The 27,836-nt window shown below is 40.4% G+C and overlaps 1 protein-coding gene across 1 annotated transcript; it reads left to right on the forward strand.

The window, feature by feature from the left end:
* LOC116494289 (SH3 domain-binding glutamic acid-rich protein-like) lies at positions 1-24,681 on the forward strand. The gene is made up of 7 exons (XM_032196125.1): positions 1-80; positions 2,354-2,540; positions 8,395-8,475; positions 16,411-16,524; positions 21,167-21,197; positions 23,162-23,301; positions 24,244-24,681. The coding sequence occupies exons 1-6, from the start codon at positions 1-3 to the stop codon at positions 23,257-23,259; spliced, it is 591 nt and encodes a 196-aa protein (XP_032052016.1). The 3' UTR covers positions 23,260-23,301; positions 24,244-24,681.
* Positions 24,682-27,836: the final 3,155 nt, after the last annotated feature.

Consider the following 27,836-nt stretch of genomic DNA (forward strand, 5'->3'; position numbering starts at 1 on the left):
ATGATCAAGAACAGGTTGTCTGTGTCTCAGAAGCGAGAGCTGGGGCAGCTCTGCCTGCCGGCATTAACGTTCCTGCTGCGGTAAGCTGTCGACTAGATAACATTTGCTTCTGCCATAGGCAGCTGGTCACAGGGAATGATCTGGATTGCAACAATATAGGAGATAATAGTCGCTTATGCATCAGGTGAAATTAATGTTAGCTGTAGCTCTTACACTCTAGCTAGATAATATTTATTTAAATCAGTTCTTTCTTAATGTAAAGGACTATCAGGCATGGGGGAACTTAAGCTTTGTTGAAAGCCAAAATGGCATTGATGAAATAACATCGTGCTCACCACTACTTTCCAGGGAATCTATGGCCAAGTTATCTGAATTCTTCCCATGCCATCAGGCACAAGTGAGGGCACAAACAAGCTCCTGCAATCTCATCCATTCTGGGAAAACCTTTGCATGTCCTCTGCGTTGTTTCATCCTGGAAGATTTCCCTCTCTGAGTGCTGCTTGCTGGAGATCCTTTCAGCTGCCAAGCTACCTAGTGCCAGCCATGGCAGAGGCTTGCTTTATGGTTTCATACTTAATGTATGTCCCAGAAACTCAATCTTGTTCTCTGCTTAAGCCCTAGTAATTGTTAAGATACAGCTCATTTTCTGCATAGTTTATTATTATCATCATCATGAGAAACATCTTGCCTTATCTTTATTCAGCATAATTACATATAACTGTTTATTTTTCCTTGGCATTCATTTTTCTGGCTCTGTCTGAGCCTCTTGGGTATTATGAACTCCAAACTGAAGAAAAATTGTTTACCCAGTTTTAATGCTACAAGTTATAGCTGCAGCCATGAGCAAGGGAGCTCAGACTCAGTAGTTGCATTTACCTTATCTCCTCAGTGACATTATCTGTCCAGGCACTAGCTATTCCAGGAGCCGTATCTCCTTCAGTGCCTGTGTCCAAAGAGACAAGCTGATGCTGAAATTGCAGCTGACAGCACCTGAAAGGGCTGGCTTTCAGAGCTGGTAGCACTCTTAGTACTGGTTCATGCAGATTTTATTAACTATTTATGCAAACGTTATTCTGCCACCTCCTCCAGTGAAGTGGGCACATGCATTCCTCAGGCAATGCTTTCTGCCACCTGAATGTGTTTGGCAAATGACTGCGCAGCTAAATGGCCATTAGGAAAATGACCTCTGTTTAAAAAGTGAAAATAAGAATATATAAGAACACCTTTGAGATCTGTCAGCTGTGTGGCTTGTGAACACGTTAGAATAGTATTTCCATTCAAAGTGATTTGCTTTTTCTAGCTCACCATAAACCTCTGCTGCTGTCTTAAAAACAACATGTACAGCATTTTATGTGTTATTTTTTTTTTGCAAGCAAACATAGCTGCATGGAGAGATATTTCATCATTTAAACAGGAACAAGAAATTGTATCCTTAATAAGAATAATGAAAACATACCCCTCCAATATAATAGGCTATCATTCCACTTCTTCATCTTTTCAGGTTTATTAGATTATAGAAATGCATAATCCATGGGTTGCTTCTCATCTCATTGCATGTCTCAGACTGATTTACACTGGTCCGGTGTCACTTTAAATTCAGGTGTTCATATTTCTGATTTATGGAAGACCTGCCTTCAAATCGTAGGATGGGTTACGTATAAAAACTACCTGGATACATCATGCTGGCTACCACCTCTATATGACACCAACAGGCTCCATGGAGTCGCATAACTGGGAGGTGAAAAGAATCATCTCTGGATTGTGCTAGGTAGTAATGTGGTTGTTTGTGACCAAAGAGCAACATGAAAAAGATTGTACAAATCAGTTAAACAGCACTTGCTTCAAATACAAATACAAGATTGCTGTCTGTAATGTGGGACATATTCAAGCATAGGAATTAAGCTGTACAGGATTTCTGTTGACTAGCATTTAAGAAAAGGGATGGAAAAACAAATGTGGCTCAGTGAAATCTAAATGTCACATGGAAAGAGTAAGAAAAAAGTGTGTATCGTATGTTGGGGAGAGTATGTACATATGTAGGCAGGATTAGTTTAGCTGTTTGTACGTGGCACTCAGATCTGGTTCAGAGTAGGAGGCTTCCTGCTGAGTTTCTTTTCTAAGATGGAGGTACTGCTGCTTCCAGGGAGGAAAGAAAGAAGCTGGGGGAAAGAGAAGTAGTGGCAGTGGTTTGGGTGCTGAGAAGCAAAGTCAAATCTTGGCTTCAAAAGTTTGGGGGCTACTGGAGCAGTGGATCCAATCTGACATATCAGCTCTTCTCATAATAGTAATCACTTTTAGAAAACATACTACAAATTTATAAACCAATTTCTTTTTTTTCTCTCTTTCCTAACCAGATCAAAAAGAAACAGCAAGAAGTAGTGGGATTTTTAGAGGCCAATAAGATTGACTTTCAGCAAATGGACATAGCAGGTGACGAGGACAACAGGAAATGGATGAGAGAGAATGTCCCGGGTGAAAAAAAGCCTCAAAATGGAATTCCTCTCCCTCCACAGATCTTCAATGAGGAGCGGTACTGTGGGGTAAGAAGCTGTTTGGAAATTTATTGCCTTCAGAGGCACTAAATGTCTTTTCACAGAAACTGACTCTTTTCCAGTAGTTGGAAGTGTCCAATTTGAGATTCATTTGGAAAGAACAATTATTAGAAAGTGTTTTTAGGCACAGAAAGGAAAATAAAGATAAAATTATTCATTTTTAAGATAAAAATACAGTTAGAGGGAAAACTGACTAGAGAAACTGCTTAATAGGCTGTATGTATTATCTCCCACAGACCCAGAGCCTGTGCAGGACCCAGAGCTCACTGCAAGGCACGGAGTTTGCTGCCTGTGAGGAGCTCTGTGTTTTTCCTCTCACATTCTCCTACCTCCTGCTGCGTAGCTCACTCACAAGTTGGCCTGCTGTTGGCTTGCTGCCTACACTCTCACTTCAGCTCCCGAAGACCAAAGGCAGTACTGGCTAGGTGATACTATGGCTTCTTCACACAATATCACAGGCTAACCAAATCTAGACTGTAAAAACAGCTCAATTGCACTTGGAGTAGTAAGTGCTCAGTTACGTGGTTTAACAATACTGAGTTATTCAAGACCAGCTGTATGGCACTTCCCTTCTCAAACTTTCAGTTAGTTTTGCATGCTGTGTGTTGGTCTTTTGTCTGTTTCACACAGAGCCATCTGAGTGCTGGGATGTCAAGCAGATGTCTGAGACACCAGGGGCCATGAACAGGCATCTTTCTTTTCCACTATGTTATAAATAAATAGGAAATGTATTTGACTGGAATAACTCTAATATGTGGTTTGAGTTACTGAAATTATATTGCTTATTCAATAAATCCAACTCTTCACAATAGAAATTTTAACACACTTTCATATATGGTTGTAACCGGTTATTTCTCTTGAGAAAGGTCAGATCAGTGGCATGTAATACTGCAACAACATTAACATTAGGACTTGGAATCAAAGGAGATATCAGAGACAGTTTTTTGCTCTCGGTCTGGATGGAAATACCGACCAGAAAGTACTCTGATATGATCTCTGAAATGAACTTGCAAAGTACTCTGAAACGCAGCTCACATAGTGAGTCCAGTTTTAGGTTACTCAACAAATCCAGTGTGAACTACTGTGAAGGTTGTTTTGGTAGAGAAGGGATTTACATGCCACTACATTTTCAGAATTAACTTAAGTGCTTTGAGAGACAGAGTTGCTAGTATGAGTAAAGAGTACAATAATTTCCTCATTTCTCATAGGAATCTTAAAAGAGAACTTGGTAGGCTAGAGTTCATGTAATTTCAACATCTAATCTGTACCAATAAAATGTATCACTTGATATATCTTACTCTGGGTTTCGTGGCAGCCAATGTTGCCATAAATATTTCTGAGATTCCCTAGAGAGGTTACCTAGTGAATTAAAGAGTTATTGCCTTGCAGAGCATTGCAGCCAGTCAGCCTTGTCAGTAAATGATAAATATACAATTTTTACTCCATGTGTGAAGCTATTTCAAGAAGCCAAATACTCTGCATCTTAAAATAAAGCTATATTAAAGAAGAGTCCTTTGCAAAAACACCCCGCATTGGAAAGGGGTCTAGAAAGCAGTTGTAGGTACTGTTTTAAGACTAAATCAAATTTATTAGTTTGAAAGTCTCCAGAGTTCTCATGTGGACAGCTCTCAAAGCTCATAGCTAGTGATCCCAGTGGGTGCATAATGGAGATTCTTTTCTTTGCATAGTATCTCAGCACATTTTCCAAATAAATAATGTAAGGATATCAATGCATGATCCTTACCCTTCTCCACGGGAGGAGGTGCCTTCAGGGAGCTGCACAGTGTGTGTGAAGTGAGATTAGGTGGGCTGCTTGAGAACAAGGCAGGTGGCTGGCAGACTGCTGCTAAATTCCTCACACATGCATGATGTCTTCCACAGGATATCTACAGCACAAAGCTGGAGATTTGCTTCCTACTTCCCTGCAGAGCCTTTGCAGGCCCAACAGACCAGTCATTCTGAAATCCGGGACTGTTTCACCCTGTTTGAGGTTTCCATACAGTATATACCTTAACTCTTCCCCTGTGTCCTGCTTCCTTTGTCTTTGGCCACTTTAGAGAAAATAGCGTTGAGGATTGTGAAGATCTGTCGAGGTCATGGACTCCACTTCCATGTCCTGAATTCTTGAAAGTCCCTTTAAAATATGTTGTGCTAGTTAGAACAGTCTTCAGAGGTCTCAGCTTCATGGGCATCAGGAAACCTTAGAATTTCAATCCTGGATATATGCAGTCAGTTTATACACATTTTCTTGTATGACAAAGTTGCCCTTTAGCAAAAGCAGTTCACATCCAGTGTATTTATAACTGGAGATTATATCTTCTTTCAATCTTATTTTTGCAGTTGTAAACAAGTCAAGCTCTTTATGCCATTTTTATACCTCTTTCTTTCTTTTTTTTTTTTTTTTTTTTTAAAGATATTTGCTTTTTCTCCTTCCTACTATTTTTTTCATTCCTGAATATTTTTTTTTTTAAGTTAAAACTTGTTACATCATTTCATTTCTGCTCATTCTTTGTTCTGAGGTCTATCTTTTCCCTCGCTTCCCCTCCCATTGATCGTCCTAAATGTTTTGTTCCCATTCACATACATATAAGCCTATAACATATACATATAAGCAATATCCTGGTCTGGGAGCAATGGGGAGATGAAAATTCAGGATAAAAGGTTTCTTTCCTCACCCAAAGAAAGAGAGATTTGGAGTGAGACATGGCAACCCCCAAATACTTTAAAGGCTGAGACTGTAGCAGATAGGAATTCGTTATTGGTCTGAATTAAGTAGTGAGTATGCTTTGAGGAGGTTGGACTAGATGGTTTCCTGAGGTTTCTCCCATCTGAATTACCATGTGGTTCTAGGATTTTGTAAAATATGCTCTGTCCCATACCGACTAGAGACAGAAAAGATGGGCAAAAAATAAAGCAAATGAAGTTTAAATCAGACACAAAAAAAAAAAAAAAGAAAAAGAAAAAAAAAAGTGATGTTATCTAGTAACCACTTGAAGAAGCAGATCAGAAACAGATTCATTTTCTATGCCTGGCTATAGCACTAGTCTCAAGTATCCATTCTAATCCATCAGTGTTGGCAATTAAGTTCTTATCCGATCTTTTTCTTAAGCTGCTTCTTTGCTCATGTCTAGACAGACGTCTCCATCTGTGTCACTTTCTAAATATACTGAGCACTCTGTTGCTCTTGTCTTAATTTTGCTAAAAAAAAAAAAAAAAAACAACACTAGGTAAGAAATGTAAAGTAATCTGGTTTTCTCTGTAAACTGAAATCGATGATTTTCTCCATAAACTTAAATCTATAGAATAGCTTACATTGTGTATCTTAAAACAAACAAACAGCAACACACAACTGATTTTTTAGGTAAGAGTTTTATTCCATGCCTTGCATAACTACTAAAGTCAAATATAAGGCTGATCTGGGGCTGTACCACTCACTCTGCTTTCCACTGATGTCCAACTGGAGTTTACTGTTTTCTGCCTGGCATTTCTACAGTGACCATATAAAGGGTGGCATGTAGACTGTATGTGTGCTAATTTAATAAAGAAATGCCCACAGAAGATTTTTTGTTGTTGTTATTTTTTTTGGGGGGGGGCAAAATATATGTTTTGGTGTATTTTTCAAAGACTCATTCCAAAGACAAATGACACCCCCACCGTCTGCATAGATCATTTATGTCTTCTTATACAGATATAATACTATTGCTTACCTGAAATAAATTGTTGCTGCTTTTTTTCTTACTGCCTTCCTTGGGAGCAGTTATCTTCAGTGGTTCAGTGAGTGGTGATTTGAACAAGTCACCATGAGGGAAGCAAGAGTGCAAATGCAGAACACAAAAATTGTTCCGCGGTCACTGTAATCCTGCTTTTACTTGATTTACCTTACAATTTACTGTGAGAAACCACATTTACTCTGTCATATTGTACACTACCTCTTGCCAAGGAGTACTTGATATGCTGGAAGATCGTATCCTTCATTGATTAGGGGTTTGTGTGGTCATTCGCAAGTCTTGCTTGTGACCTCAGGTCTGGTTATCTACAAGGCTACGTGCCTCCAGAGATTTTTTGTGCATTTGCAGTCTGCTGCTTTTCTTCTGGGGGAGAGCTAACAGCATAAAATATCAAGTCCACTTCATGGCCATTCCTTGTTGCAGTCTTCTCCTTGTTTCCCAGCTATTGATGTTCTGTGCCATGGTTTGCTTGGGCTTTTTAATGAGTATGTGGAATGCAGAAGGACACAAAGGTTTCGTGTGTTTGTATGGCCTGTCAAAGGACTGTGTCAAATTCCAGCCCTTCAAATTGCAGAAAATCTTCATGCTCCTGTTTGCTGTAGCACTCCAAAATGTGTGGATCTTCAGACACGTAAGGCAGACTTGGGTTAAATAAGAAGGGGAACCCCATGGCAACGTGAAAGCAGCAAAGAGATGGTTTGAGGAATGAACGGCCCAAAGTAGCAGCAGGTATTTTGCCTGGTCAGGGCAAAAACTGTTCTGGGGCTTCTCCCAGATCAGGCAGTTCCCACTGCCTGTAGCCAGGTCTGTGTGAAAACCAAGCTGTCCCTCCGATAAATCAGTAAAATGGGCTGTCATTTAACCTGGCTGTTAAGCTATGTTGCCCCTTCCAAACTGGCCTGAAATGTCATTGATTCCAGGCTTGTTGATGTTAGAGTGGCTTCTAAATCATTTGCTGCAGCCTTTCCCTAGGTTAGCCTTTGCCAGTCATTTATGGAAATACCAAAACAGCCCAATAAAACAACTCGGGTCCTAACTCAGCTTTACAAACAAGTCTCAGTGATGAGTCATCACCTTCTTATTTACAGGGTTCTATTTTTGGAGATATTTGGGATGAGAGGAAGGATGATAAAGTGGTCACGGCAGTCGTCTAGGACTCAGCAGATGCATTCAGTCCCCTGTCCTATACAGAGCTGCCTTGTGATTGCGGGCCAGCCACTTATGACTGGAGTTTTTGTGTTAACTTATAAAGAAAGAAAATTATTATTAAGAATATTATTGCAAAGTTATTATTATTGAAAGTTATTATTCAGAATATTATTGAACATATGTTGACTTTTACCTGCCCGAGACGTGAGTTGTGAACTTCCCAGCAACACACTAGTGATAGCAGAGTTTCCTTACTTGATAGGAAGGTTGTACAGGAAAGACCCAGTGAGTTCTAGATGGTAGGATAGGAGCCATCCATTCCTCCTTTTCAGTTATTTTTCATTTTTCAGCACTGGAGAGAAAATGGACATTTTCGACACTGACTTAGCTCTTCAGCTCACATAAGGACAAGACATTTTGGCTAGTACATATACATGTATGTCAGAGGGAACAACAAAGCCCTGTGCTAAGTTTGTCTGGAAAGATACTGCATTTTCTGATTAGTGTACCTTTCTTTAAAATTTCCTTGTTGCCATTTCACTTGTGCTATTACACTGACTGTTCCCTTTTCTTTGTCATAAAGCTGCCTAGGGTTTTGAGGGCCTATTTTGTGTTCTTGCAGCAAGGTTTATTTTAACATTTAGATGGGAATAGTCTTGCTTTGATGTGTATAGCTGAGGCACATTAAAATGAGACGCTTGGTTTTATCTGATTCTGACATAGATGTGATATAATTAAAGTGTAAGTCTCTGGAGAGGTTTGCCCATTTGTTCGTTTTGCCAGCCAGGATGAAGCTCCCTTTATCTGAACATTCTTCCTGGGGCTTAGATAATGCAGGCACTGCTACAAATGCATAGTCATTCTCATCAATATAAGAAAGATGTGCCTGTACTAGTTTCTTCCTCCTGTGCTCTTTGTTTTATTGTTGTTACCAATTCTCTGTTGTTTGTTTGTTCCATTTTTAGGACTTTGAATCCTTTTTCTCTGCTAAAGAAGAAAATATTATTTATTCATTCCTGGGTCTTGCTCCTCCTCCAGGCACAAAGGTAGGCACTGCTGTCCTTCCACGGGAGACATATATTTTACTTTAATAAAAGATGAAGAGAAGCAGTGACTCAGCATGTCAAATAAGGGATGGTGACAAGCATTACACTAGGTGCTGGTGCAGCAAAGTGTTCTTAGGGGAAAAAAATATTGCTGGTTCAGTACTAAAAAATACTTTTCTCTTCCCTTCTTTCACTAAAAGCTTGTTACCATGCCTCCAGCTGATGATTTTCTCTGTTCTTTTTCCCCTCCCCTCCCCTCCCCTCCCCTCCCCTCCCCTCCCTTCCCCTCCCCTCCCCTCCTCTCCTCTCCTCTCCTCTCCTCTCCTCTCCTCTCCTCTCCTCTCCTCTCCTCTCCTCTCCTCTCCTCTCCTCTCCTCTCCTCTCCTCTCCTCTCCTCTCCTCTCCTCTCCTCTCCTCTCCTCTCCTCTCCTCTCCTCTCCTCTCCTCTCCTCTCCTCTCCTCTCCTCTCCTCTCCTCTCCTCTCCTCTCCTCTCCTCTCCTCTCCTCTCCTCTCCTCTCCTCTCCTCTCCTCTCCTCATCTCCCACAAAACAATATTTTATCATGTTCAGCTTTTAAATGATGCAGAATTTCCAAACAAAGTTTATGGATTGTGCTACTTATGTGAAGCATTCACTTCTCCCTGACTGCATCGAACGGAGCAAACCAAGTCTGTACCAGCCACCACTAGAGGGGCCAGGGTGCTGGACCCATTCCATCCTGAATGGGTGCACTTTTCCTAGGTAGAAGCTTTATAACTGGGAGTGTTATAGCTCTCTTATCTCGAGATCATGTTAGATCATAATCAAATGTTACCATCTTTAATACGGGTGATTCAACAAACAGAATGAATCAACAGAGTGATGAGTCAGTGACAGCAGAGAACCTGCAGTGTTGTGGTGACCTGGCTGAAGAACTGCCACGGAGCATGGGTTCTGCCTTCTGGTCTAACTCTGCTGCCAACCGTACAACTCTGAGTAAAATGCCATTGTAAATGCCTCTGTTCTTCCTCTTCCATAAAAGCAGAGAGAAAAAACAAGCCTTTTCTTAGTGCTTTGAGAACTACAGATGAAGAGATACACAGGGGAGAGACACAGTTGCTATAAATGTTGCCTTTGACACTGAGTCCCAGTGTGATAAGGAACTAGTGATTTAAGCCTTCTGCTTTAGCTGTCCCATCACCCACTAAGGGAAATAAAAATTACTTGCCTACCTCACAAGGGTCTTTTGAGATTTCATTTAATTAACATCCACAAGGACATGCAAGGCTTAAAGGGCTCCAGGTATTACATATAATAATCATTATAGAAGATATGTGAAGAATCAATGAGATAAAGAGAATTGCATTTTTCCATCTTCCCACTTCATACATTATCTGCTCCTCCATGCAAGGTTCTGTTAGATAGTGGGTCTTGAAGCAAAGTAGCAATTTTTAAGAATTCATTCATTCCAAGATGGCAGCTGAGGCTGTTACAGTTTCTACTTCGTGACAACTTTGTAAATGTTGAAAATAATATGTTCAGTACATTCTTTCTAGGCAGGTAACTGCTAGTGCTACTGGTAGAAAACAAGCATGGTTTATGCTGATTAATGGCTGCATTGGTTTGGTGATTGTTTCAGCCCAGAAACGGGAAATAAGTGAGAGTGCTTTTAAAAAATCTTTGTAAAGAGTGAAAGTATACTTCCATCCTTTTGGAATCTGGTACTGAATTTGAGAGAGACATATGCAATCTTTTAGCATTTATTTCAGAAGTGTTTCTTAGCATCTTCACTGCATGACAGTCTGGCTGTGCTTTGTCATACCGATAACCTTGCTGCACTGCTTCTGCTTTCCTTTCATTAGGCTGTCAATTCAACCTTAGCATGAAGTACAATGGGTGGCTCGTGACATTGATTTTCAGCAGCATGAATCTAGGATAATAAGTCAGGTGTGGAGGAGATGCTAATGATGACACATATTAGAGGGTTTCAGGGTTTCCTACTAATCCCTTCATAATATTCCTTCCTTCCTTCCTTCCTTCCTTCCTTCCTTCCTTCCTTCCTTCCTTCCTTCCTTCCTTCCTTCCTTCCTTCCTTCCTTCCTTCCTTCCTTCCTTCCTTCCTTCCTTCCTTCCTTCCTTTCTTTCTTTTTCTTTAATTCTTTCATTCTCTCTTTCTCTTTCCTTCTCTCCTTCTTTCCTTCCTTCTTTCCTTTCTTTCCTTTCTTTCCTTTCTTTCCTTTCTTTCCTTTCTTTCCTTTCTTTCCTTTTTCCAGAATATGGTGATAATTTACAAAGATAAAGCATGGAAACACCATAAAACAGCCAGTGAGCATTTGCTTTATAGGTGTTATTATCTCATGGAGTCATTATAAAGATTCATATGAAGCTGATATGCCTTTTATGTTGACTACTCTTGCCTCAGAAGATTCTCTTTCCTTTTCCATTTTTTGACTCATGTTGCTCCAGCAGTAAAAAACCTCTTTAATGACCATGTTGTTTCACAGCACAGCCCACTAAGAACTCGACCAAAGGCTGTTCTGAGCTTATTTTCTAGAGCAAGCAGAGAAACTTTTTTGCTACTCCCTCGACAAACTCTAACTTCCCAACAAAATATCTGGAGTTAAATTCATTGCTCTGTCAGCCTGCTGAGTGCAAAATATGTTTCGATTTTGCAAGGTCACTTTCTTGTAACCTCTGTCTCTCTGAATTGGGTGGCTACAACTTGTCACACGATAATCATCCGGTGTGTACATTGAACTGTTACTGCTAGGTGTTGCAGCTCTGATGGTGCCAGTCTAATGTGCAAGCTTACGGGGCGAGTCTGATTTGACTGAAACACATCAAGACTGTCACCACGGTGCAGCCTGACAGTAAGACACGTGTAAAGATTCTTTGAATACACAGATACATAAAGGAGATCCTTCTCAGATCTGCAGCATACACATTGGTCTTTACACACTTATTTAACTATTCTTTTACTTAAAACAAAACAAAACAAAACAAAACACCTTGATCTCTGTGTTCCCAGTTCCAATACAAGGAAGTGTTTTGATGCATGAACGGCACACGAAAAATTCTGCAGACCCTGGTGGAAAGGCTGATGCTCTAATTGCTAACTATTTGCTTAGGCCACTGTGGGAGTTGGGCAAAGATCTTCAAACTTCTTTTCCTATAAGCCAAATATATTACTGTCATTTTCATGAAGAGTGCCATGAGACAGTAAAACACAGTGACCCTACCAGGAATCAGTGCATGTTTTTGGTACTTCCAAAAGAGTCAATTAGCTCACGCAGTTCTCTCTCCCCTGTTGCCTCACCATCACACTGGTTACCATATTTTCTAAAGCATCATTTAACAGTAATGGTAACATAGTTTTATATCACAGAATACCCCAAGTTGGAAGGGACCCACAAGGATCATCTAGTTCAATTCCTGGCTTCGCACAGGACCACCCAAAACTCAGATCCTCTGTCTGAGGGCATTTTCCAAACACTTCTTGAACTCCATCAGGCTCAGTGCTGTGGTCACTGCTCTGGGGAGCCTGTTCCAGTGCCCAACCACCCTATGGCTAAAAGAAGAAGCTGGCAGGGTGTTTGTGTTAGTAAGTTCTTTAGTCTACTGATATGAAATTACTTCCCACTTGAAGGAATACATGGACTTAAATAACTCTATTCTATTTTTTAAACATCTTTCATGGCAGTCTGGCATTTATGCTGTCCCCAAAGATCGCTCTAGTTAGTGATAAATTTCTGAAGGATCCTGTTTAATCTTGGACTAGGGGCATGACCAGACAATTATGTGCCAACATGTAAACATGTATATATTTGAGCTATGATCAATGTACTTTGTATGTCTAGAGTCATGCATGTCATTCTCAGCTGCCCCCAAAGTTTTTATTTTGAAACCCTCATCATGTTTATGAGCCTGAGACTGTTTTCAAAATTCTTGAAAATGCTCTGAAATATCACTAATATATGAAGAGCCCATTAAAAGCAGTGGCTACATTGCTTTTTTTTTTTTTTTTTAAATGACACAGGTGAATTGTTCTGTTAATGAGATGCATATTACTTAATCTAAGATGACAAACAGTATGCTGTATTATTACACCTTTGAGTATCTTAGCAAGGTTTGAATGCAGGCAATTAATTGCTTTTTATTTTCAGGGGCCAACAGTTTTTTTTTTCTTTTTTTTAACAATTGTATTAGCCAAAACACAATACTGCTTCCATTTCCCTGAACTCCAGAGAGCAGGCAGCTTGTATGGAGATCATTGAGGTTTACAGATGTTCTGTGAGCTCAGAGAAGCTCAGGCTGAAGGTCTTGTTTCAAATCTTGTATAGACTTAAATCCTTAATCTTAGTATTCTTAATCTTAATACCTAAAATCTTGATATCCCCAAATCCATAGATTCCTGAGATTTAGTCTTTTAGTTCAAGAAGACTTCTACTAGAACTGATTTGAATTACAAATTTACAGCACGTGTATTTCATTTAAAGGAAAAGTAACCAGTCAGCCAATCTTAATGAAAAGGAGTTCATTTTACATTAATAAAAAATAAATTTTGTATTGCTCTGAAGAGCTAGTATGATGGCGGTATTCCAAATGCCACAGGTGTCCATATAGTCACTGAGAACAATGTGTGTGCATGCATATGTGTGTCCTGGCTGGCAAAAAAACCTGCTTCTGGAGTTCAGATCTCTCAGCCACCACTTTTATTTGCCTTATGTTCTGAGTAAGTATATGATTCATCTGAGGTAGTTTTACACAACAGGTACATTTGAATTAGAATGCCATCTTCACTCTTCATGTGCTTTGTGTATCTGCCAAAAAAATATTGAGTGCAGGGATTTTGCAATGAAATGTGAAGATACATGCTGAAAATAGATTTCTAACCAATTCGGTTTTCATGAACACTCACCTTTACATTTTAGGAACTGCTACAAAGAAAGTATCTGTAAGGACATTATAATTTTCTCACAGAAAAAATGTATAAACACAGCATTGGACAAGAGAATTTCAATATTTTACGTGTTGCTACATACTTAAATTTTCAAATATTTTGTTATCTTTTGGGGGAAAGCAAAAGATAAATTAAGCCAAACAATTGGCTCTGTAGATCTGTTTTTCATAACAATGCCACCAGCAGCAGAGTGCAGTGAGCCCACAGTTTTATGTGCATTTTAGATGAGACAGCATTGGCAGAAAAAGTAGTCTTTGGTCCTTCCTCTGTCCTCTGTCTCCTTTTCTTTACTCCCAGATACTCATCAGGCATCCTCCACATGCTGGAAGAAAACATTCATGTAGCTGTGTAATGGAGAGATCAAAATGTGTGAGGTGCTGGAGAAGCTTGTCTTTCTAAAGCTTTAATCTTGATCAGTCTCCCACTACAGTTCACCACGCAGCCCCACAGAGGTTTTTGCTGACGGTGGGGAAGGGGCAGGGCAGTGCTGGGAGAGCCTGGCAGCTTCTGTGGTGCTGGCTGCTGGTAGTTTTCTTGCTGCTGTTCCCTGAGGAAAGGCATGGCAGCCTCTGTGCCCACTCTCTTTATGTTACAAGCTTCTTACAGATGAAACATATTTTCCCTGATTCAGGAAAAAGAAATGACAAAAAGGGCATCAAGTTTTACAGATAGTGAAGTTTCAGGAAGAAAACACATCTGCAGGAGCATTTTGTCTATTTTCACTCTATTGTGATACCTGCTTCCAAACATTCCTGACCTCCTTTCTATCATTTTAATCACAGTTCAGCAGAGCATCTCAGCAGGATGACATGTCTTGTATTGCACTCCAGATTTTGGGATAAAGATCTCAGAGTCAGCATTCACTTGAGTCTGCACTGGGGCTAAAAGCCAGGTAGCGCCACTAGTGTCACAGAATCACAGAATCACAGAATTTCTAGGTTGGAAGAGACCTCAAGATCATCGAGTCCAACCTCTGACCTAACGCTAACAGTCCCCACTAAACCATTTCCCTAAGCTCTACATCTAAGCGTCTTTTGAAGACTTCCAGGGATGGTGACTCCACCACTTCCCTGGGCAGCCTGTTCCAGTGCCTCACAACCCTTTCAGTAAAGAAGTTCTTCCTAACATCTAACCTAAAACTCCCCTGGCTCAACTTAAGCCCATTCCCCCTCGTCCTGTCACCAGGCACGTGGGAGAACAGACCAACCCCCACCTCGCTACAGCCTCCCTTGAGGTACCCATAGAGAGCGATAAGGTCGCCCCTGAGCCTCCTCTTCTCCAGGCTGAACAAGCCCAGCTCCCTCAGCCGCTCCTCATAGGACTTGTTCTCCAGAAATGCATCCTGTCATGCATCCACAGGCTAAGTACAGTGGCTGAGGAAATCCCACATGATCATACACAATAAGGACACCAGAGGAGGACCTGTGAAGCTTAAAGATAGGGGATCATGAGCAGGGGATTTGGTGTAACACTAGGGACAGAGATGAAATTATGGAAAAAAAAGAAAACCCCAAAGCAATTGGGTGGATGAGTTGTAAGGGTTTGGTCACAGGGATGGGAAAGGAGCTCCTCTGCTGTTCAGGGATGTGCTGCTCTCTCCATAGTGTGTCAGACTTCAGATGGCATGGGACAGGATCTCTGACCCCAAATCTCTGTTGTTGGAGGCAACTACACAAGGTAACACTTCTCAGAAGTGGTCAAATTCCCTTTTAATGAATGAGATCCATTGCCTCCACTTCTCTACTAGAAAGCTCTTCCAGTTTCACACTGCCAATGGTTAGAATTTTTATTTACAGCTGGTTTTACTCATTTTGCATCTACCTCAGTGCTCTTCTTTATCCTATCCCTCCCTGATATTACTCTGATCTGTTTTTAGAGAGCCATCATGTCCTCTCACTGCATTGCATTCAATAGATTAAAGTAGTAAAACTTTTTTTTGTCACCCTTTCATAAGATAGGCTCTCCACTCCTTCAGATATTTCTGTGACCCCCCTCTGCACCTGTTCCAGGCTAAATCTCTTTCTTGAGCCTGGATGACTGGAATGGTACAGGGTGATCCAGAGGAGGTTTCACTTTTGCTTCATACAATGACATTAGTATTTGCTTTCAGCTCCAGCAGATATAATTCACCTCGTGCATCTGAGGATCATGTTTAGTACTGCTTTCACTGTTGCATCATGTTTGCAGCTCGGTTATTGTGCTCTATCATTACTTAAATACATCCATCTTTTTCTTATTTGATGATCATCAGCAAACAAGGTCCCAAAATACATTATAAACATCTGTTTCTAATATCTGTCCCAGAACTACCTCTCCCAAATAATGTGACTTTGCACTTAATGCTATTGCAGTTCATCCTATTTCTATTATTCCACTCAAGGCCATACAGGTCTCCTTTTATCTGACACAGTGTGTGATCCAGTGTGACCTTTCACGGCTACCTCGCCTGGGCAGGACTTGAAATGAAGAGTCTTCTGGGATGCTGCTGGAATAAATAGATATTATAGATTGGTGTGTGAATTGAGGGATAGTTACCTGTTGGTTAAAAAAAAAAAAAAAAAAAAAAAAAAAAAAAAAAAAAAAGATTATTAAGAGACTGTGCATGAAATCCTTTATTACAACTGCTTTTCTGTAGCCTCCTGGTGAAGTTTAATTAGAGTGCATGCTGGTGAAAAAGCCTTTTTTCTCTGAAGCCATCAGGGTGAAGATCCATTTCTACTAAACTTTCAAAAGTAAAGTTAGAGAATCTGCTGTGCTCTGAGAAGGAAGAGGTGCTTCAGTTCTTGTTTTCTGTATACAAACCCCATGCCTTTACCAAAAAAGCAACATGCTAACACACGCTCCTTTCAAAGGAAAATGTCCAAAAGGGTCGATTTTGATTTGACTGCTGAAGTAAAATTAGAAAAACACTTCCCCAAACCATAAAGTCATGAGTTGTATGGAAAGAAATTGTTGGGTTTGTGTCCTGAGGCTAATAATGACTTATTTCCTGCCAGGAAACTGAAAAGTCTGATACCACTAATGAAGCTGAGGCACACACAGAAGATAGTGCAAATGAAGGGACTCGTGAAGAGTCTCAGTCTGCTCAGTCACCATCAGAAGATCAACAGGTAATTCTTTCCTTTTTTGCTTTGTGATTTGAGGATTTTACCTGTGCTAAGCTCAAGAAACGGAACACCGCAGGCCCTCCTAATTTATCTTAGGGTGGGAAGACTGATTGCAGAGTGCTCCTGTTTGTCTTTTGGATGCATTTTCTTTGACATCATGGTGATATTAAACAGATAAAACTCCAGGGAACCCTGCTCTGAATCATGGATAACAATTGTCTTTCTTTAGCAGTTTCCCTTTGCTACTTGCTATCATATGCCCTTTGCCACTTGCTTTCATATGATTTTATTTATTTATTTTTTTTTTTAATGCTCACTTGGATCTCAACTCTCATTACGGACAATAATTTAGAACTAGACATCTGAGTCCTATCCATGTGGAAAAATTGGCTCATGTCAATGACCAGCATCTGCAGTGCTTGTAAATCTATTTGTTAATGTTTGCTGTCAGGTACCAGCATTGACTGCTGCCATGGCAAGACATATCTGACAGTGTCTTCTCTAGCCCATGCAGGAGCCCCTGCAGAAATGGAGACCACTGTTATCCTTCCTGCGTGCCTTATGCTGTGATATCAAAGCCACACAGGCAGATCTCAAGCTGCAGTGCAAGAGATTCTTGGACAAAACCATCTCAGTTATTTCAACTTTCTAAAATAATAGCTGCAAAACATAACATTTACATTCCCCTGCAGTTAGCTGACATCAGTAAAGTAGTTATGGTTGAAAGCATAGATGGATCGTGTGAAAAGGGGCAATTCTCTTGTGTAGTTTTCTTCCTCAGTGGGATATTTGTTTCACTGGCCAGGGTCTAGACCAAGTAGAGACTAAGCAGAAATGGGCCCTGTGTCTGGAGATAGGAATCCCGATACTTTATTTCTCCTGCCACTGTGCCAATTTGGCATTTAAGGATAGCTTTGTTTTGATCTTGCAGTTTCGGGTGACTCTCTTCCCAAAGAGGCAAGCCTACTGCTGAATCAAGCACTTACACATCTCAAAAATACACTTTTTTTTTTTTTTTTTTGTGTGTGTGTGTAATATCAGTAACAAATGCATAATCTCTCACTAATTTATTTTTTTTAATAAAAATAAATGTTGCAATGTTAAAAATAAACGCTGCAATGTTTTTCCAAAGGAAGTACCTCACTCTTTACAACTTTCCCCATTCCCAATTTTAACAATGACTGAACCGTTAGGCTGGAAATGCATCCTTTTCCACAGCCTCATGTAAGTCTCAGGCACTGGAAGTCCCATTTTACATTTCAAAGTTGATCCTACATGATGATGAAAAGAGACACAGTCCTCAGTGGGAACTGAAATTTCTCCTTAAATTGTATGTAAGCACTTTTCATGTCTCTGTAAATTCAGCCAGCACATGAATGCCATCAAATACCTTTTTCTTTTAAGAGAAATGCCAGCTTTTAAGAGAAACCCAGCGTAAAACAGTAGTGCATCCCCTGGCTGGATTAGATTACCTGCCGTTCTGGCTAGCAATCTACTCTAATGTTTTTCAAATGAGAACAAACTGCTGGAACACCTCTGCAAATATGTCAAGCAGCTGTGTATCAAGGCTTTGTGATGACAGTGCAACACCGCTTCTACACAACAAGCACCTTGCTCCATTTCTCATGGAGCAGATAGGAGCTGTAAGTGGCAAACATATTGTCCTTTAGGTTTACAGGGAGGGGAGTGGCAGAGGAGTGAACACTGGGCAAGAGGGTGCATTTGAACTGGTAGTTCTGTCGTTATGAGGGCATAAAACATGGTTAGTCTTCCAAGTCCTCCTCTTTCACCTGCACGGTCTTGGCAATGTTGAAATGTTCTTATGTTCTTACGTAAGGGGGAAGAAAAGCCTTCCTGAAATCACCCAGCTCTGGCACCCACCTTCATTGTGCCAGCGGTGTACTAGCTCCTAGGGGAACTAAAAAGCACTTTTTCTGTTCCTGTCCAACTCATTATTAGAGAGTATACTCACAATTGCAGGCCGCAAGGTATTAGTAGCTCATGCCAAGGATGAACAAAAAGCCATCTTTCATCCTGTTCTACCGCCCACTTCCATGTCACGTAGGACAAATCACTTCAGTGACGTGGCATCTGTCTGCCTTGCCACAGCTCATTGTAATTAGCACTTCTGCATGGATGGCATGAATCATTCTTTAGAAATTCTGGTATTTTCATTCACTACAGTGAGCATGCAGAGGACTAGTTTAAATGAGAAGAATAACTTTGAGGTAACTATGGTAGGATGAATTCTGTCTTTTGTGTCTGAATCTCATTTTTTCCCCTACAAAAGAGAGCTAGAATAACATTTCCTTATGTGGCCAGGGTTTTATGAAGGCAAATACATTTAAAGATCATGAGACTGCCGTTGGAGTATCTCCATTGGATGTTGGGCCCTAAAGGACACATGAAGTATCAGTGCAGTATTTTTAGTATTTCCCTCTCCTCCTCTCATTGTGCAGCCCAGCACGTCTTGTTTGACAACTTGACCACACTGAATAGATGTTTTCTGTTTGCTCTACCCACACAGGTTTTATTTTATTTTTTTTTCTTCTGGCTTATTAAAAGTTGATCTCTGTGTACCATGTTCTGAAAGGGTGACCTTTTTATCAGTGGCCTGTGGTGTTTTGCAGCCACACGCTTTCATCTTCTGAACTGTAGTCAGGTCCCATTTGGAATGTCAACTTCTTTTCACAAACCCTCAGATCAAAATGTGGAAATATAAATAAGTATCACAATTTTATGTTCAGCTTCTGAATTAATATATAGACGTGAAATTATTCGTGGCATTTTGGCCTTATTTAGCACTCCATTTCAAGCAAGGTGAAAAACGACTCTCCTGTGTAGGGCATAACCCAGCCTGCTTTTCTCCAGTGACTCTGCAAGAGAATTGCAAGTGCTATGGAAACATTCTAGAAGACTCTTGGCAATGTAAAGGTATCTCAGTCTTTGCCAATGAACATATGACAGATGGCAAAATTAACTGTGGCTCTCTCAATTGTGGAGCCTCACGGAGGTCCCAGGTCTCAGAAAGCTTCTCCAAAACTTCAGTGGTGGGGCCAGTGTGGGTCCACATGGAGGCTGCACCCCTCCTGTGCTGCTTTTGCTGCCCTTGCTGGAAGAAGCAGGAGTCCAGAAGCCTCATCTCTGTCTCAGGTAGGACTTTGGGGAAGCCAGCAAGAGACCCCAACCCTCTGAAAAACAAATTTCTTCCATCAGAAGCTGCTTCCTGGAAGCAGAAGGGATAAGTGCACAGTGCAATAGGTTGTTCTTCATGCACCTCACGTTAGACCTGCCAGCAGCTTTTCAGATTCAGGAACTCCAGCTCCTTATTCACATGTGTGTTCAGGAAAGCCCAGAGCAGATGTTGAGATAGAAATCTCTTACACAGGGACTGTAGTAAGGGACAGGAACAGCTCTCAGCCTGTGTTACCAAGGGACAGGTGCACTTGGATTTCTTTTGATTATGATTTCTTTCTCACTTTAAACCTGTTGCATTCTTTCCTTCCCTAATCACTTCATCAAGCTTATCCTTCTTAATAATTAGGACATCCCCCTAATCTTTTTTTTTTTTTTTTTTTTTTTCCATTCCTAATCCCCACAGAGATGGAGAAGGTCGAGGAACTATTTTGCTTGAATATAGCGCCCCTTTCCCTTAATTTGTCCTTTCGTTTTTGAGTTTTTGGAGGAAAAGGCTGTGACCTTCTATGCACTTATTTTTCTTTATTTTTACTATATGATTTTAACTTTAGCTTTTAGCTTGGGGGGTAGAATCTTTTTTTAAGTGGTGTCCCAGTTAAATCAGTTTGTGGTACAGATTAGGCTCACTTCAGGGCAGAATTATTTTAGAAACATGTTCAAAAATCATATTAAAATGCAAGCCTGTATCCTGTCTCCATAATTCCCCAGGCCATATATAAACCCTGGCACTGCAGCTCACTTCCTTATCTCCACTCATTCTGTGTAAAATTGTAACAACCACTCACACCTCCTGCATGGTGCCGCTGCGTTTGCCCTTCCTCTTAGAATTTTTGTGAAAGATTAGCTCTTCTTTCCAACAATCAGCTTGGTATATAACATCAAATATTATTCACTGTACATTTATATTTTCTCTCTTTTATCCCTCTTCATCACTTTGTCTCGATCTACAGTCCAAAGCCAGTCTGTAGTATTTCTTATTCCTCAGTACTGTTGAGCCAAGGCATCTGTTCCAGCCTACAACAGTTAACAGCATTGCAAGCCAGATCCTGAGAGACAATATATAACATGGATAGATCTCTGTATAATTCTGATTTAACTTGGATTTTGAAGACCAGCTAATTACCACCATCACCACCCCCCACCAATGAAAAAGCAAACAAAACTCAAGCTCTAATGCTTTGCTTGCAAATGAAGCAGATTTAACTGGAAGTAATTGAGAAAAAGGGAGCTGTGTCTTATGATTTTGTGACCCCTTTTCAAAGTAAACACTTAGCATAACTGTGCCTTGTGAGCTAATCTGGAGGACTTTGCCCCAAAATAAATCCACTGAATTCCATGTAATTTCCTACATTTAATGTTTACTTTCCCTGTGCTTTGCTTGTATGACCTCTGAGGTTTTCTTTTTGATCTATCTTTTAAACGTTTTTTTTTTATATCTTTCACTTAGGAAAACAAGGAAGAAGATGCAGCAACAGGGGTATAGTATGCTCTTTGGACATTTTGCTTTCAGTGTTTGTTTGTGTGCACTTCATTCCTTTCCAGTCTCATCAATGCTCAAAAGTTAGTAAATTCTTATTCATGAAACTGAATATACCAGTTATATATTCTGCTAGAGAAAATTATTGGTCATAACATAGTCATACTTGAAACCAAAAATAGGTCAATAATCGTTAAAAGCTGTATATTGAAAAGAAATTGTCTTTCAAGGATTATTTAATAAAATCCATCAAGGGCTTACAAGACAGCTAGATCTTTGGAAATCTCTTACTGCCACCATGCTCATTACAGCGTCATGCTGACAATTTAGGCAGTTCTACCTACAAAGGGTATATTTCCCTTGCCAGAGTTCATAAGGCCCAAGTGCAAATCCTTATATGCTTTTCTGCTTTGCCCAGCATCATAAGTTTATGCCTTGAATATTTCTTCAGTCTTCTCAATAAAGCTAATTATTACTTTAGGCTGTTTTCCACTACAAGCTTGTAATGAGTGAAAGGGCACGCTTAATCTTCCCACTTCCAAATGGCAATACATGCATATATACATGGGTATACATACAGATGCCTCCTGTCAGAGTTGTGAGTTGTGGGTCTGGAAGCTGCAATGGAGCTCCTGAGCCCATGGGCAGAGCGTGGAGGTTTCTGGTGGTGAGGCAGATGAGGGCTCTGAAGGCTTGGTAGCGCACCCTGACACCACTACCTCATGCTTCAAGCAAGAAAAATGCCTGTATTCTTTTGTAAAGGGTAATTGAATTCTGAACTGAAGTTATTCACATTTTTAAATGTTGCTTGTCTTTGGGCTTCCCAAGCTCCATTTCAAAAACAGTGAAAAAAAAAAAAAGGACAATTTTTCTGAGGAATGGCTCAGAAAGATAAAATATTTCACTGGGAGAACTTTGGCTGACCTGTGTGGAAGTTCATATTACATTTCTGGTTTGGTAAGGAAGATCCCCTAACGCAATAGTTTTTTCTAAAAACAACGACTCAAAACAGAATTCTGATTACAACAGTTCCAAGCACATGTTTAAACAGGCTTTTACGTAAGTGACTCAGATATGATTCTCATACAGAAAACCTAAATTCTGTGCTTATACACTACCAAAAGTCCTGACTGAAAGCTATTTATGAAATCTTTAATTGGTTGATCATTATGGGAGGACTTTCCCTTAATTTTTGTAATCAAGATAGTAGATGTAAATATGACATTTTTGAGATAAAACTGTTTATATTGCAGAGTAAGTGCCTTTAAGCAAGAGTTTTCTGGAAGAGAAGGAACAGAGAAGACTACAGTGCCATTTTTGTTATTTTTTTTTCAGAGTAGAACTATACTTTAAAGCTTAATTTGCTAGCTATTAAAAAACAGTAAACACAGACATAACATCTGTGTTATACAAATGCTACTTTACAGATGACTGTTCATTTTGTTTACTGAAGGAAAGGGCTATTGCCTCTAACTTGTGCCTTTTCTTCTTTATAAAACAAAGAGAAAAAAAGAACTTTAAAAACAGAAATAAAGTCTTGTTATCTGTCTCCAAACAATTTTTGGATTATTTGGGAGTTTAGTTCCTGTGTCATGAATCTTTATTTGTTTACTCCAAGAAAGCATCTAATTCAAAATATATTAAACTCTTTGCCATATTTACATATATTTTATGTTGTCATTTTAATCCTGACCATCTATTTACAGCCTAACTATGAGCTGTGTTCTAACCTATCTCAGAAAAGGATTCTTATATTCCCTTGCTTGCCTATTAACTGCACAAGGCTTTGGCACGTTAAGAATAAAGACTCCATACATCACTCTACTGTCCTATTTTTTAAGCTTTATTAAGATTGATTTTGCTAGAAACGTAGCAGTTGCAAAGGCAGAGCTCTGCATTTCAAGACTGTTTATTTTCCTTTAATTCCTAATTGCTCAACTACAACTCTTTTCTGTTTTTTAAAAAAAAAAAAAAAAAAAAAAAAGGAAGAAGAAAAGCAAGAAGAAGAAAAGCAAGAAGAAGGAGAAGAAAAGGAAGAGGTGGAGGAGCAAGAAGAGTCTTAGTACACTTCCTTATGACACATTCTTTCTTGAACAGGTTTTCAGGTAACTATTGAGATTTCCAGAACAGTTTCTAAATCTTCTAAAAGAAACGTTAACTTGAAAATTTTGTGTATGTTGTTGCATGAAATACCTGCAATACAGGAATTGAAAGAATCTACCAAAACCATACACATGCCCTACCTGTCCAACTGGCAGGCCAAATGTACACTTTTCTGCTTATTCATTGCAGCTTCTCTTTTGCCTCAGGTAAGAATTCATCTCTCTCCTCTTTCTAATTTCACTGACACTTTCAAGAGCTTCATGTTTCAAAAGAAGCGCTCCTTCAGATGTAGTTGAACTTGGTCAACATGTTCAAAAATCATGAATGGGGAAGGGTGAAGAACCTGACCAGAAGTATGACACTATAATCTGTTAACTATGATTGCTTAGAAACTGGGCCAAAAGTGACTTTAAAAACTCAAAACAGGAAGCATCTAAGAGGCACAACTTGTACCCATAGAGATGTACAAGCATCCAGCATAGCTCGTTTTGTCAGAACAGGTATTAATCTTCAGGTTTCCTTCTTCCTTCTACTGTTTCATCTCCTGTGCACAGAAATAAAGATCAAACAATCTCTTATTATGGAAAAAAAAAATAAAATCATCTACAAGAAAGTTGGAATTTCCAGCAGATTTTCCTCTGGGTGGTGGGACACCCTGCTGACTGCAGCCACAAGGTATTACAAGCTTTTTCTAGAACTGGTGGGTTTCCCAGCTAATGCTATTCCTGGGTTAACTGCCATAGGTTTTAGCAAATGTGCTCACACTGATGTGAGACCCAGTGCCTCAACAGGACAGAAAAGCTGTCAGCTCTTCCACACTGCCTCTCCCAGATCTGGGTCTGTTTCATGGAAATTAATTCAGCCTAATGCTGTCCAGTGTTCAGATATGTAAAGTCACAGAAAGAGTGCTAAATTCTGCTCTACTTTTCCTTATTTTTGTTCAGGAAGCACAAACTGGAGCAGCCCTGCCAAAGAAAAAGTCACCCTCTCAAGCAAACTATCACTACCTTTCACACCTGTATACATGTGAACATATAAATATGTAGCAGCAAAGATGCCACCCTATCCTACCTGCGGCCTTTGTATATATATTTGGTATTACAATTGCTTGTTAAAATGGGTCTTCTTATATCTGACTGATGATATTCCAGTTGATTGTTATATGTTGGAATAGTATTGTCCTTGTCATATTTTAGATTGTAAGCTCCTCAGGGCAGGAACCATGTCTTTCTTCATGTTTATGTACTGCCAAAAACACTGCTGCCACTCAGCAGATAACTGCACTCACACAAGTGATGTTGTATTCAGAGAAAATGAAATTCAGCACTGAAAACTGTTACAAAGAGGCTTCCTGCATGCAACCTAAGTGAGTCACTTCTTCCCCAGCTGACTTTTGAAAATGATTAAGATTTCCATTGTATAGCAGTTTAAATAAACATTTTCTGTCACATCTCTTCTCTGTCTGTAAAAAGTATTCATTTAATCCTAGCAAGCTCCACTAGTATCTGTAAAATTACATTTTCTCCATCATTAGGGTTTTAGCTTTTCACCTTGCCTCGTGTTCCTGCTAATGGTTCTGGTGCTGTGTATACATTTACCTGAGTCCCATAGGATGTACAAGATACATGAGCATACTCCTCTTTCACCAGAGAGGCAGAAACAGATCAGGCATGATCAGAAGCTCATACAAAATAAGAGAAGAAAATAAGGCACTTTCTCCCTCTCTTACCTGGTTGAACCAGGGTTAACATATTTATTTAGGACACGGAGAGCACAGGGGTTGATCCTATCGTTGTTTACGGAGGCATCAGCAGCCCACCTGCAGGAGACCCTAGCCACAAGGATACATGATCTTCTTTGTAGGAAAGAGATGTCCCAGCCTTGTCAGTTTTCAGGGATAGATCTGTATTCACTGGGTCGAGGAGACAGAGAAAATTAATCCATATTCATGCTCTAACTGTTATTTAGAAGTTCACTGAGCAGGATGGAGCTTGGATTTCATCTCCTTGTCCAATTACTTGCTAGGAGATTTATAATAACTGCTTACAGGGGAAGTGAGAGGATAAAAAGTACTTATTAAAGTAGCCCATAGCTACATACCCAAAGGAACTGTAACTTTATATTTAACTCTGATCAACAAGAGGCTGGCTTTTTAAGTGGAGATCTCCAGTGCTGTGTGTGATCACTATAAAAATAACAGAACAAATTAGGTAGAAGAAAAAGCTGGGGAGGTTTCCTGAACCTCTTGAGCGGGTCCATTTATTTGTTCAGGATACATCTGAAGTCTGCAGAGCACTGGGAGGCGAAAGATGGGTAAGCAGTTCTCTGCCCACGCTGTTCTTATGCTTGTAGGTGATGCAGAGCTCAGAGCTGCCAGCTGCAGTGAGGGAAGGACCTTGGAGTCCTCGCTGACAGCTCACCGAAATCATCAGCTCAACCTGCAGCAGCGGCCAAGACCCAGCAAAACGCTGGACACCATCAGGAGACAGCGTGACTCTGTTGTCATTTACAGCCTTGCCGAGCTGACATCTTGAGCATTTTGTGCTGTCTGGGCTCTGCGTTTCGGGGAAGATGTGGTAATATAAGTGGCACAAAGAAAACAACAAAACAGCTCGAGAGAATGGAGCAGCTGTTCCACGAGGAGACTAAAAAGACTCTTACATTTTGAGAGGAAGCCAAGGCATTTTGAACATCATAAAGGCACTGAATAAGATGAATGCAGAACTGCTAGTCAAGAAATACTGCAACACTGTAAAGAAAATCAGTATACACAGCCAGGATGTGCAATGAAATTAGCAGAACAGTGTGCGAGGCACAAAAGAGAGGGCTTTTTTAGACTGTGGGTAGTGGACTTTTGCAATTTGCTGTCAGGAAGTTATGGAGACACCTGGAAATATGGAGTCACCCTGCAAATGAGATAAACCCAACACGATGAGCTCGTGCTGTGTGACAACCTGCACACCTGCAGTAGCCTTGTTGTATCCCGGGCTGCGGAGCTTTGTGTGCACGATGTCCTGCAAGCTCTGCCTTCCCCCTGCTGAGGTGCAGAGCCAAGAGCCCCAGCATAACCAGTACACCGGGCAGGCCCGATGGCTTCAGTCATGAAAAAAAACGACCACACCTCACACATCCAGGTATTACTTTTTAAGGCAGAAATATGGCAACCATCTTCTTGAGAGCGCATAATCTGGCAAGGCCCTCGGGGAATGTGAGGAATGCTAAGCCTCACCTACAGACACAGTGCACTGACCCAGTCCTAGGATACTTTCAGTGCCTAGTGAGAAAGCCAGCAGTGCACGGCCGTACCTACCAAACAGACCCTCGGTGCTTTCCTTGGGATAACACTTCCTAGCATTTGCTGATTGTCTTTTCTGCCAGACGAAAGGAGGTTGTGAGTATGCAAAGGATAACCTCACTGAAAGCCAGCTGCTGCTCTGCAGGAGAGCCCTGTGATTTTAGCCCTAATGCTAATTCTGCTTGCATAAGCTTAACACTTTCTGCAGTGGTTTGGTGCAACTAGGAAAAGCATTAAGTCTTTTCTAATTCCACTTTTCTAACAGCAAAAGTACATGAGCTAGTGAATTAGATTCAATAGAAAACATACTGTATGCATGATTATGCCGTTTATTATTTACTGGGAGAAAACAACCCCACCTGGCTAGCAGGGACTGCCTGACACTGCATCTCACTGTGGATGCAAAATCATTGCTGGAGCACCGCAGTTAAACACAAAACAGCATGCTGCTTTTGGTGACACTTCGGTATGTAGAGTATTTTCCTTGATGAATTATGCTAGAAACTTCAACTGTACTGAAACAAGCTAACATTAGAAAGGTTTCAAGCCTATAGATCCATGCATGCCATGGGGTGGTGGCTGTTTGCACTTTAAATTGATTGATTGCCAAATTTAACAGACTGATGAAATACGAAAGAAATGACAAGTATCATCACAAAGTACCCGGGCAGGCAGGGATACTCAGTGGCTTGCTTTGCAGGAAAATGAGTATTAGGGGCTTCAGTCTGTTGCTAGTAATATAGGGGGTTGAATTACAGGTCCAGACAGCAACCTGTGCCATGTTGTCTCTTGTATAAGAGCACTTCTGATACACCAAATCATGTAAGAGGTTTTCTTCTGAGAAAACTCTAAGGGAAATTTATTGCAGAGAAACGAAACTACTCAGTAGTTTTGGCAACTCTGTGCTAGCCTTTGGTGTGTGTTTCTGGTCACCTTTCTATCCCCCTTATCTGTTCACCTGCCTCCCATCTAATAAGACTTGCTAATAGTCTTCTGTGTGCTGCGAGAATATCAGTGTTAAAGGAGATAAGCTATTTATCGGCATCCTTTGACAACTTCAGAAAGATGGAGATACACTTGACAAACAATCTGGAAACCTGAAAATTCGACAGAGTAATTTGTTCAGAAGACAGATTGAAAGTTTATGGTTTGATGTCAAATATCTTGAAGAACGAGGGACGTTCCTGCAGTCACACAGTCATTGCCATGCACACAGCAAACAGGGAAACATCAACACTCAGC

Source organism: Aythya fuligula, chromosome 1 (genome assembly GCF_009819795.1).
Source record: "Aythya fuligula isolate bAytFul2 chromosome 1, bAytFul2.pri, whole genome shotgun sequence".
Classification (NCBI taxonomy): domain Eukaryota; kingdom Metazoa; phylum Chordata; class Aves; order Anseriformes; family Anatidae; genus Aythya; species Aythya fuligula.

Excerpts from the sequence above, each read along its gene's own strand:
- LOC116494289 (XM_032196125.1), top strand. The coding sequence starts at position 1 with ATGATCAAGAACAGGTTGTCTGTGTCTCAGAAGCGAGAGCTGGGGCAG. Across the intron at positions 16,525-21,166 it reads CACCATCAGAAGATCAACAG|GAAAACAAGGAAGAAGATGC; the intron begins GTAATTCTTTCC and ends TCTTTCACTTAG. Across the intron at positions 21,198-23,161 it reads AGAAGATGCAGCAACAGGGG|AAAAAAAAAAAAAAAAAAAG; the intron begins TATAGTATGCTC and ends GTTTTTTAAAAA.